At 38.3% G+C, this 12,441-nt stretch overlaps 1 protein-coding gene across 1 annotated transcript; it reads right to left on the reverse strand.

The window, feature by feature from the left end:
- Positions 1-2,565: 2,565 nt before the first annotated feature.
- On the reverse strand, positions 2,566-10,758 carry XKR9 (XK related 9). The gene is made up of 3 exons (XM_072330116.1): positions 10,484-10,758; positions 4,711-4,934; positions 2,566-4,093 (listed from the first exon to the last, which is right to left on the reverse strand). The coding sequence occupies exons 1-3, from the start codon at positions 10,756-10,758 to the stop codon at positions 3,459-3,461; spliced, it is 1,134 nt and encodes a 377-aa protein (XP_072186217.1). The 3' UTR covers positions 2,566-3,458.
- Positions 10,759-12,441: the final 1,683 nt, after the last annotated feature.

Below are 12,441 nucleotides of genomic sequence, written 5' to 3' on the forward strand. Positions count from 1 at the left end.
CAGTGCTATCTGCGGTACATCAGGTGAGCTCACCGATGCCATCAAACGGCACATTGAGTATTAGTAGAATAATTAAAACAATTCTGTTGAATGTTGTCCCTCTAACTCAGACCTGACAGTAGTCAAAACAGGAAGAAACTGTTTATTATTTTTATTTAACTTATTAAAATACTTCTTGTAAGATGTAATGGACCTAAATATTTAAAAAAAAAAAAAAAAAAAGAAAGAAAGAAAAAACATTTGTTTTCAATTTGCAGTTAGATTAAAATGACAAGGTCAGGCATAATGCATAAACTGAGTGGCAGCTGAATTTTAAGAGTAGTCAGGGAACAGAAAGGACGTGTGTAATATCTATTGTTTGAACTTTACACCTTGGTGAAGTGGGGGTTTATTTGTTTTGACTGAAGTGGCCTCTGATGGTATGATATGTGTCTGTAACCAGTCCATGTGTTTTCTTGCCTTTCCCTCTCCCTGCTACAATGAATTAGGATGACCAAATGTATTCAAAGTCGCTGAATTCATTGATTAAGAGAAAATGTTGAATGCAAGGTCAAGAAGAAAGGGAGGGTATTCAAACTGTGGGAAAAAAGAAAGTCTACAAGGAACGTGCTGACAGGAATATGCTTTTCTTTAAGATCATCTGACTGATAGTGGTAAAATGGAGATTTTCCAGTATCTGTGGTAGGGTACCAAAGATTTGTTTAAGCTTTATGAAAAGAACTTGCATGGCTTCCCAAAGCATCTGTTCCAAAATTTAGACTAAGAATGAACTTAGATTCCCAAGAAAGCACAAGCGTAAAATGAGGAATGAAAGTTATGAAAGTTAAGCACAAGGTATGTGTACTGGTGTGATATAAATAATGACACAGATCCCTTTCTTGCCAAATTAACGTCCAAATAGCAGTCCTCTTCTGTAGCTCATGAGACATAAGGAGAGTGCGAGAGGGGAGCACTAGAAGCCAGCACACCATGCAGTTTTTCTTTCATGAAGAAAAAAAAAAAAAAAATGAGTGTTAAGAGTCAGACAGTGATATGACAATGAAATACTTTCAGTTGGAATTTGTCAGTTTGCTGAAAGGGAGGGAGAAAAAGTTGCCAGGACAAATTTGTTTTGTTTCAGCATAAACTAACCTTCCTGCAGCACAACTCAGTCTCCGCATTTCTAGCATCTGGCAGGCAGGCAGACAACCTGGAGGCCCCAGGGCTGAAAGTCTGACGCTCAGTTTCTCAGAAGCTCATGTTTCCCCAGAGATCTGCTTCCTAGATAATGTGCAAGATTTGAGGTCTTCTTCCAAGTAGTAGTTAGAAAAAATATGTTTTTGTTTTTTTGCAAGATGGTGTTCTCAGTTTCCTACCTTCCTGTAGTCCCTTCTCATGATTTCAGATGAGAAAACAATAAAAGTGTAGACAGAAATAAAGGAATTTTAGTCTTCATTATTTTTTGGTTGTTTTTTATTTTTTCCTTAAGAAAAAAATAGCATATTCATCCTAAAACCATGTGTTTTTGCTGCCAAAGCACCAGCACTTGTAATAAATGCACTATACAGAAAGGAGACAGAATGTGGGATCACAGAATCACAGAATTGTAGGGGTTGGAAGGGACCTCTAGAGATCATCGAGTCCAACCCCTCTGCCAAAGCAGGCTCCCTACACCACGTCACACAGGTAGGCGTCCAGGCGGGTCTTGAATATCTCCAGAGAAAGAGACTCCACCACCACCCTGGGCAGCCTGTTCCAGTGCTCCGTCACCCTCACCGTAAAGAAGTTTTTGCGCACATTCGTGAAGAACTTCCTATGCTGAAGTTTCAGCCCATTTCCCCTAGTCCTGTCCCCACGCACTACTGAAAAGAGACTGGATGAACATGGATGAACATGGTATACCAAGAAGGATGGAGTCTTATGCTCTTTCTCTTCCTTTTGCAGCATTTTCTTTCACTCTCCAGTGCATTTCACTCTCCAGAATGAAAAGAAGTGTTGGTTTATATATTTATTTAAGGAAAGTTATTGCCTGAGCCTCATGGATTCTGTTTTGTTAAGTTGGAGATGAAGGATTTTCAGAAGTAATTTCTTCTTACTACACTACTTTTTCAGGTGCATTCTTAGAAAGATGCAGTCCATGCTGAGCACTAAGAAATTAATTCCCTCAAACAGGATTACTGAGATGTAAGTGGTTGGTGTTGTGAGGACAACTCTGAAAGCAATTATTTGACAACACAACAGGAAGGGAACGTTTAGAAACTTCACTAAGCTCTGTTTAGGCTGGAAGAGTAATAGTCACAGGGCAGTCAGCAGTCTGGACAAAAGGCACAGAAAACAAATCTTCAACACCTTAAGTATCAACTGAAGCATCAGCCCTTCACCCAGAGTTTCAGAGATGTTTACTGTCAATCAATAATTCAAACAGATTTTGTTCCTGGCAAAGTTTATCAGCTATGCTTATCTCTAGTCTCTTTTCTCAAGCGCTGCTTCCTCCCCTTTGCCTGTGGCTATGCTAATTGCAAATGTGAATTATTGGATGAGAGAAGAAGACCATTTTTCATAACTCAGATGTAAAACTCAGCAGCTCTGAGAGACTTCACCTTAGGTTTTATTTCTGAAGAAGCTGCAGCTGGTGACAAAGACAAAAGAAGCTGTACCACTGCATACCTTGCATAGCTTCCTCCTTCTGTAGAAACCAGCTTTTGAGTATGGTATCCTAGAGCTCAGAGGATAGGAAAGCCTCGAGGAAGATAGTTCATTTCTGAGATGTGTTGCTGTCAATAAATCACTCAAGCTGCTATTATAGTCCAGAACAACAAACTGGCATCACTCCTAAATAAAGGGTGTGTGAAAGATTAGCAGAACAAAAGCAATAAAGGAGTCATTAAAACACTTAGAAGATAGAATGCTTTAAAATATCTCCTCATGTTTTCTTGTGGCATGACAGTGATTGGGTCATAAATCAAAGCTATACTTCATTAGATGTTTAAAGAGAAGGCAGTAAGGTTTGTATATATGCTCATCTATATCAAAACTGCAGCTCTTACAGTAACGGGAAGAAACAGCCAGCTCGCGAATCATCACCCCTCAGTATTTCAAATACACTTCTCTTTCCTTCCAGCAAGGAAAGTAAGCCTTGCTTTTAACAGAATTAACATAAATAAACAGAATACATCGGTAATGCTAACTTTCATTTGACTTGCTTTTAGCTTTGCCTGTGTTTTATTTGCACCGATAAAAACTAGAACAGTGAATTGGGTCGGTTGGATACATGGATTCCTTTTTAAAAGTAACACTGACTAGCACATAAAAATAATACATTATAAAGGTGCTTTATATTACATCACAGAAAAGTTATTCAGAGCCAATAACTTCAGTACATTATGTGCTACTTAGTAAAAATACATAAGAAACAAAGACGGAGAGGCACACTTTGCAGCAAGTGTTTGCATTGCAGTCTACACCAAAACCTACACTGCTCATTGCATTATGAAATTCTGAAATCTACCATCTTCCACATTGACTCCTCCCCTTCTATCAACTTCATCGAAAAATTCCTGTTGTTTGCAATAAATAGTGGGGTGAAAATACTTGTAATAAACAGCAAGAAAAATAATACCTAATGCCAGACTGAGAATAGATGAGATGCTCACAATTGTGAGATGTACTTCTTTGATAACAGGTTTCCAGAACAAGCATACAAGCAAAATACCTAAAGTTACAAGGGTGTGAGTAGCATAATAAATAGAAACCCAAACTTTTGTTTTTCTCCCCTTTATGTTAAAAAAGGTAAAAAGTAGAATGATTCCAACAACTGTTCTGTACAGATATTCCATCCGCTTGGATTTGCAAAATGCTGTGTGTTGTTTCAAAGTCCAGGCAAAGCTGCAGCTCCAAAGAAGTATCAGCAGAATTACAGAACTTCTAACACTTAGTAGAGTGATCAGTGAAATACTGAGTATCCAAGAAGTGATGGTAAGCAGTTTATAGAAGAGATACACAAACTTGGGGAGCACTTGCAATTCCTCTTTATCAGGCAGAGATTTTCGTAGTGATATTTGATAATCAACCATTGAAAAGGAAATACCAAAAAATGAAATAATAATGGCAGCATCTAAACAAAACACAAAAACAAATGTTAGACTTAAGATAAGGAATTTCTTTTACATTAGAACTTCTGAAGGTTTGGACAAGTTTGTGCTTTCTTTGCAATATCTTCATACCAACTTCTTATTTCCTCTGAGCTCCTGAACAAAACACATTCATTTTAAGGCTCAGTTTAGCTGCCTAAGTCTAGACATCTATTGTTATTTGGGATCTCTTGCTGTTGCTTATCTCATAAATGTTGTGCATTGTGATTGTCATTTGCACACACAGATGACTTAGAAGCTCTTATGGTGTTGCAAATAGCCCATAAATAGCTGAGTCTGGGCAAATGATATTGAGACAGGGATGCTTGTTATGTCAGCATCTATAATTGAGACGTTACCCTTCATGTTTAAGATGAGATTCATCTGACCATTTTGTCTCAGTACCTGTCAACTCATGGACTATCAGAGAACCCTACCTAACAGTGCAGATCTCTCCAGACAGAAGTTATAATGAAATGCAAAGCAGTTATACAGTGGAGTATACATTGACCAAGATATGTTTAAAATATGATCCAATAACATGAGTTATGCTTTTAGGTAAGATCCTCAACTTTCAAATCACAGTGCAAGAAATACTCACATTGATAGAAGTTACGGTTGTTGTGTTCCATGAGTACATAAATCTGAACAAAGAGCTGTGGTGTCGTCTCAAGAAAAGTCTTGAATACCCTGAGCATGTTAATATCAGTCAGTACATCAATAGCTTGTTTCTGAATGATGTTGGGAGGGTCTGTTTCTGATACATCTCCACTGCTGTCTTGTCTAAATGCAGCTTGGCTGCCATACTTCAAGGCAAACCAATATCTATTTTCAAATAAAATCAAAAGAAAAGAGAGCCTTGGTTAGACCATGTTTTTTAGAAGTATAGTTCTATAAATTTACATTGTCTAATAAAGTCTTTTTCCATCTCATTCTCCATTCACATCTTATCATTGAATGTACCTTCTGCTAAGATAAAATCTGGACCGGTATATGACTGGTGTCAGTGATATCAGATACTCGTTTATGCCCACTGATACTGATGCAACATAAAACCACTAGAAGAGAATGAGACTTGCTTGAATAAACATCACAAGTATTACTTTGTTGGGTTTTTATTTGTTGAAAGATACATGTCTGAAAAATTCCCTCAGCAGTTCTCACTCTCTCAAAGATACTCATTTACTTTCTTTGTATCCTTCTATGGGTATTAGTGAATACCCGGCTGTGAACATCCAGCACGTATAGGTCTATAAACCCCAAGGATATGATCTGATGAACTACAAACATACAACAGGATTTCAGCAAAAACAAAAAACAAACAAACAAAACCACTTGAGTGTTCTTTTCTAAACAGCCACAAAAACTTTAATTTCAGAAAATTACTTTCAAGACAGATGGATCTCCTGGGACTGCAGATTCTATTATCTGAGTAGTTTTACATAAACACGTAATTTGCTTCAGCAAAAGATTTCACCTGAATGAATTTTAGAACAGTTACAGTTTATTTTCAGTTAAGGCTAAGTGAAAATTTCTTCCAAAATAACTGAAAACTCAAGAATACATGGAATTAGTTAGCCAGTTGATTGGCTAAGTAAAGAACTTATTCTGTTCGGGATATCTCTAGTGCCATGCTTGGAGATAAAGAACACCTAGATTTTATTTCTGTTTCCAAGGTTTTTGCTTCAGGCCTGAATGGAGAGAGAGCATGTCAGAAGGAAGAGAACAATTAAGTTGTAATTATAAAAAATGTTTTGATAGTTAAGGAAGGAACCAGATCTTATACAGGGTAATCTTCACATCTGTGTTTAAGGAAACAGGATGGTGGCTACAACCTGATGTAGGACCAGAAATCCTGCTGCTACAAATTCTGGTATTTCTGCTGTACTTGATGGAGTCACTTGACCCTTGTGAATGATCTGGCTTAGAGTACTAGTGTTTTGCAAGCCAGGGGAGGCTAGGTAATGTTCTATCTGTGAGAGATGAAATGCGTCAGCTCCAGAGGAATGGGTTATCACTGCCAGTAACTTACTGCCAGGCAGCTCTTTTTTATCATAAAGCAAAGCAATGCTTGCTCTCTTCTGCCAGTCGCCTGATTTCAAGTGGTTGTGCAGACTGTAGGCTAGAGCTGAAGCACAGCAATAAGCACTGTCATTGCTAGCAGTAAGCTTAGCAGTAGGCCATAAGCTTTGTACTGGCTTTGCAAGGTCTTGAGAGTTCTGCTTGTCAGGCTTAGCCTTTGCAAAGTTTTCTTGACCTGCCTGCAACCTTGTTTTTCTTCATGTAGCCAAAATTGGTTTAGCTTGGATTTTCTGCAGAAATAAAAAGATATTTTTTTCTGACCTATCAGTTGGTGCTTTTGTTTGTTTTTGTGTGGCACAGTCACAGTTTTACATAGGTAACGCTAACATTCTGATATTCTAAACTGAATGAGATATATATGACTGACATCACAGCATAGTATAGAGAAACATAGTTTTGGTTTGATAGCAGAGATCCTGAGATGTGGAGACACAGGCGAAAAAGTAGTGTAAAGGATGATAAGAGATGCCTGGGCATAGGAGGCAACAAGACTATAAACTAATCACTAATGGTCAATTATTGAACTGTAGACCTAGAGCTAGATGAAAAGATTTAAAGGTTTAAAAATAAATAAATAAAACAAAAGGAAGGAAATAATACCATCTAACATAAGTAAAAGGCACCACAGATACTAAAATTGGATGCATATAAAGCTGCAGCTAAATGAAGAGAAAGTAAAGTGCCCATTGGCAAACACACACACACACGCAAAGACCCAAAGTGGATCCTAGAGAGAAAAAAAAAAGCAACTGTCAACATGAACACCATATCCCTCCCAGCAAGACTCCACAGAGTGGAAGGTCTCTAACCGGCACCCAAATCTTCATCAGCACAGTTTGATGAGATAGGATGTATACTGTAGTACTGGGATTGCAGTGGAAACAGGAAGAGGAGGCAGGTGACATGGAAGGCAACACAGCTTGTTTGTGATGTGTGAAGCCACAGAGTAACAAAAACAGTTTATGAGGATTGAAACATGGCGCTGCTATGGTAATGGGTGTATTAATGTAGGAATACAGCTTCCACATGTGGGAGCAGAGGGGCAGTGCTGAGCTCTGCTCTCTGCTGACAGTGACAGGACCTGAGGGATCAGAATGGAGCTGTGTCAGGAGAGGGTCAGGTGGGGGTTAGGAAAAGGTTATTCCCCGAGAGAGTAATCAGTCCCAGTACTACAACATATATCCTATCTCACTGAACTATGCCAACGAAGAACCAGCTACAACATATAGTTCCATGGAGGAAGGATGTGAGAAAGATCTGGTAGCAACAGTCATCCCTTCTAAATTCTGGTCTGGCAATCACAATTTGCAGCTTTTTAAATAAATCCTTAATCAAAGGAAATTTCTTCTTTGCTGCACATTAAACTTAATCTTCCAAGTATCAAAAGGCTTGGATTAAGTCCACGAATCTGAACTGACTGTGTCAGTACCTTGGGGCAGTACATTTGCGTTAAGAAAGCATGAGCAAGTACATGTTATCATGTGACTTCTAACTCACGGTAGCCTTACCAACTTCCCACTTTCAATTAACTATCTGTACCTCACTGACTTTGTACCTTAAATACCTTCCTAACAACTTCATTCTGCAGTTCTTCTGGTTGCACAGATAAATTTCTAGAAGCACGTTACGAGTTTCACTCCTCATTTTTGATCCACTTGTGGTCTGAGAATGTTTTACCAGGTGCCAAACTTGTACCAGTATCACTGCAGATCATCTATATTGATTCTGTTTGTTTGTTGTTTTTTCTCTGCACTTTTAAAAAGAATGTCATGAAATAATACCAGGTTTGAGAGATTGCTCTATTGTTTCATGTACTTAGAATTTGTATCTACAAATAAGCAAAAAATGCTTTTCATCTGTTTAAAGATGAAAGCACCAGGAAGTACAACAGCAGCTGCCAGTATCACAACAGCAGCTGCTGCTCTGGCCTGCTGTTCTGGAAGAAATGTTATTCCCTGCTGAAAGTTTGTCTTCCTCAAGTGTCCTTGACTGATGCTGAAAACTACTACAAGTCAGTGGATTCATATGCTGCTCCAGGGAAATGTTTCCTTATTCCAGATTCACTGATGGTGTTATCTTCCTAATGTCGGCTGTTTCACTGGAGTCTGTTCTCAACTCTATTAACGTCTGTGGGACCCATTTAAATAGGTCAGGCTGAAAACAATGTTAGTCAGTATGGCTAATATACACTTCATTTTGTTTTTTAAAACTCCATTCATTGAATAACATTTTGTATAAAAATTAGTTGTATGTCAGTTATCGTCCCATTAAAATAAACTAAAGCCTTATTAGATATTGAATAGTATTAATTTCTTTTCATATATATAATAATACATTCATATACATGTGAATTCCATAATTATTATTTAGCACTGACGATGTGATAACAAAACCTGATGAATTCCTGTTAGTCTCAGTATGGTACAAACATTAACAGTGAAATTCCTTGTTTCAAAGATAAAGCAAAAGGTATAAAAGACATGAGAGAAGAAACAAATGAAGAAAGAGATGGAGTTTAGTGAAGTGCATTAACATCTTCCAAATTCAGGCATCCTCAGTTCACTGGCTGAGTCATTATTTACTGGCTAGGCCCCATTTCCCTCTTTGATGGGTGTAGAAGATAGGTTCCTGCCCTCTGGGCAAGCTCACCTTAATAGTTAGGACCTGACTCTTAGCATTATCTATTTTGACTGTACTGACTATTGAAATAAACCTGGGAGACTCACTGTCTACATTTACTGGGTATATCAGATGACTGAGGAGGGAACAGGAGGGGAGTGTACATGTACACACTTAAGAAAACAAATGTAATAGGAAGTATGTAATAGCTGATGACAAGGTGCAAGCACAGGTGTCAGCTTGCAGTTACCATCTTACACAGTGCGCATGATCACACTATTGAATTTTGAGGAGAGGCTCAGTTATATGTATCAACCTGGAAACTTTCTCCAAGCAAAAGCAGCAGCATAAAAGAAAACACAATTTGTCCAATTGAGAACAAGGGGACCAGGATGGCCTCACTGCACTGACTACAAAAGACAAAATTACATTTACTGTATAACAAACTGCTAAGAGAAGATGTCACTAATTGTATGAAGGAAACAGTGAAAATTTGTGGTAAGATGTAACCAACTGAAGGAGTAGGAAATAAAGTAAATCCATTGAAAATGTGTCTGTAGCGGCAACATTTTGAATGGATGAACTGATGTAAGAGTTAAATCAAGATTACATCACCAGGAACTGTAGATGATCGGAACTTAAACCTGAATGCTGAAGAGGAGAGTTTATAAAGATAGGCATAAATCAGAGGGAGATTTTAGGGGCAACCTGGGTGTGTAAAACCAAGCCAAAGGTGAAACCAGAATCAAGTAGAGATTACAGAGGATGATGTCACTGTAGAGAAAGGGGAAGAAGGGAGGCCTACCATATGCCACTGCAGTTACTGGTTTAACACTTATCATCAGTTATAAGAAACTGAGGTCAAAGCTTTAATTCCATTTGGAAGAAACAAACTCAAATTAACTGAGAAAGGAAGATTAAAAGCCTTGGAAATGGGCAAAAAGGAGGTACTGCAGCAGGCCCTGAGACATCTCCCTAAAATGCAGAACATAGTAGAGTCCCTATGGCTGGAACTTTGTACGTCTCACATGAACCAAACTGTGCCCATGGATTTGAACATGAAGCCATTCAAAGAAATCGAAGAGGGATTTTTTGTCCGTCAAAATATAGTATTTTAAAGCTTTTCTAATGTCTGACACCAGAAAGATTAAACTTGGCAGTCCCTAAAGAAAGTATCCTCCTTTTGTATTCAACAATTCCTTTCTCTCCCAAATCTTGTGTTTTTTCAAGTATTGATGGACATCTGGATTTACAAATTACCACTGACTTCAGCTGTCTCACCTACTTAGTCTAACCAAATGAATTCTTTTCTTAGTGTCACTTTAAATACATTTCTTTATCAGTTAAAACAGCATTTCTCTGTAAAGCAAGAACTGTTTACAAATGCACCTCATCAAAAGGTTAATGAATCAAATGGATTATCACTGATAAGTAAAATTAAATAAAAATCTGCATTTGCTGCAAAACCTGACATAAGCATAAGCAGCAGCATCCATTTCCTTATGTGGACCAGTGACTGTTAACACCACAAGTGTCCCTCAAGCTATAATAACATGACAGCCTGGCACTGGAATTTCTTTTAAGAAAAGGCTAGCAGCAGTATGATTTCTCATTTTAAATTATAAAACAAAGCAAACCAACCAAACAAACAAACAAAAAAAGACAAGGCTTACCTTACGAAAATCCCACAGTGAAAGAAATGAACTAGAAAAATCCAATCCAGCTTCCCAGGATCAGTACCATTCCAGTCATTTTTAAACCAATTATAACTGAATATCTGAGTTATTAGTGATGAAAGGCCTCTAAAACAGAGTATCAGTATCGCCCAACAATATTGTCCCTGATAGAAATATTTACTAGCAACCCAGAAATCCACTCCAATATCAGCTATATAAACTATAATTCCACCAACTAAAAAAATAAAATTCCATTTGGTAAATTTCATCATGCATTAGATTGTCACTGCTGTCATTCTGCCCTCATTTTATGTGAAGGAAAGTCAGAATAAATAATACATTTTCCCATGTTCTCAATTGAAATATTAAGCTAACTTCACTGGTGCATGCCTACTCCATAAAACATGAATCTCGACTGTCTTTGCACTTGGTGCAGTCATTCTTCTTTACTGGTTCCTAAACAGAAGAAAAAGGAAGGTCATCAGCAACAATAATATATATATATATTTTTAATTGAATCACAGCAATTATTTTTATTATTTTTTTTTAATAATCAAACTTCACATACAAAACACAGAATTTACTGAGATATCTGTGGACAATTAGTGTAAAAGAAGCTGTACCTCTGAACACCCTGTGGTCACTCACCCTCCCAACCACTATGTTTCTTCATCTTATCAAGTTGTTGCTGAGACAACTTTCAATCGTAGCAAAATAGTAAGAAACAAGCTTACCTCTAATCACTTCAAAAACCAGTTTATGGAAAAAAAAGAGTGACTCCATCCCAGAACTTGAACTTGCAAGTGACTCACTGTGCACAAGGCTGAGAGAACTCCTGTCCTGAGTACACAGTGGTGTATCAGAGTACACGTCACTATGCCATTTCCATCTGAGTGGCTGACTTTGTGTGCACGCACCTCATGGTTTCACCTTTTGTGCTCATTTGCCCCAGTGCAGCAACAAAGTGACAAACAGGCCTGAGCTTCCCCTGTGAAGGAGACATGAAAGGCCTGCTCCTACACCTCACTGACAGACATCTCGCAGCCTGAATTAGTAGCAGCTATGTGCAGATGACTTAACCACACTATCTTCCACTAATGGAATTTGTTCACAGTCCAAACTCTGTAGATTGCCTAACATAGCAAGGATTCTTATGACCTCTTTGATTAGTCCTTCCCCAGATCAGTGATCAGAGACAGGTGAATCATAAAAGCTATAAGGAAGTACATACATCCTTTGTCTCATTCAGTTCCACCTCTGCTAAGCTGGAAACATTAGTTAACAGTTTTGTTTGAATTTATGAGGAAAAATAAAAGCTGCTGGCAGCAATCCCAAGGAAGGAGAAGCAGGAGGTGCCAGAGCAGCAGGTTCAGTCCTTCCTCTACCCAAGGGCAGCAGGCCGTGCCATGAGGGCAACTGCATCATGGCAGTCCATGCAGGGCCAACATCCAGCAGATTTTTGTGAGTTTAGGTACACCATTCCTGAGGTGACACAATCAGTTTACAGCACAGGAACCTGTAGAAAGATAATGACTGTTCCAAGCTGTGTTGACTGAGTTTGTCTACATCTTGACACAGGTACCAAACTAAAAAGAGAACCTAAGCTCCTAATTTCCTACAGAGGACAACGGTGACATAACAACCTAAATAGGTGCTGGGTCTGGGTCTCTAAGCGTTACTGTTATTGTTACTATTATTTAATCTAGGCCTTAGCTATTCCCAGCCTCTTGTCTGTCTCCTACTGAGGTTGCACATCCTGGCCCAGTAAAGGTCAATAAGGTGATACCATAGTTAGGACAGCTGGTATCCTTTCATTATCCTTTCCTATCCTCTCCAAAACATCACCAATCTCTTTCAAATCACTAGTGAAACTGCATCCAACTCACAGGCAGATTCAGGGAAGTGGACTTTAGTACAAACATAAACTGAGCTTTATGAATGTTTCATAAGCTGAA

The sequence above is a fragment of the Excalfactoria chinensis genome, chromosome 2 (genome assembly GCF_039878825.1).
Source record: "Excalfactoria chinensis isolate bCotChi1 chromosome 2, bCotChi1.hap2, whole genome shotgun sequence".
Taxonomy (NCBI): Eukaryota; Metazoa; Chordata; class Aves; order Galliformes; family Phasianidae; genus Excalfactoria; species Excalfactoria chinensis.

Excerpts from the sequence above, each read along its gene's own strand:
- XKR9 (XM_072330116.1), bottom strand. The coding sequence starts at position 10,758 with ATGATGAAATTTACCAAATGGAATTTTATTTTTTTAGTTGGTGGAATT. Across the intron at positions 4,935-10,483 it reads CACTGTGGGATTTTCGTAAG|ATATTGGTTTGCCTTGAAGT; the intron begins GTAAGCCTTGTC and ends ATTTGAAAATAG. Across the intron at positions 4,094-4,710 it reads CAACCGTAACTTCTATCAAT|ATGCTGCCATTATTATTTCA; the intron begins GTGAGTATTTCT and ends TGTTTTGTTTAG.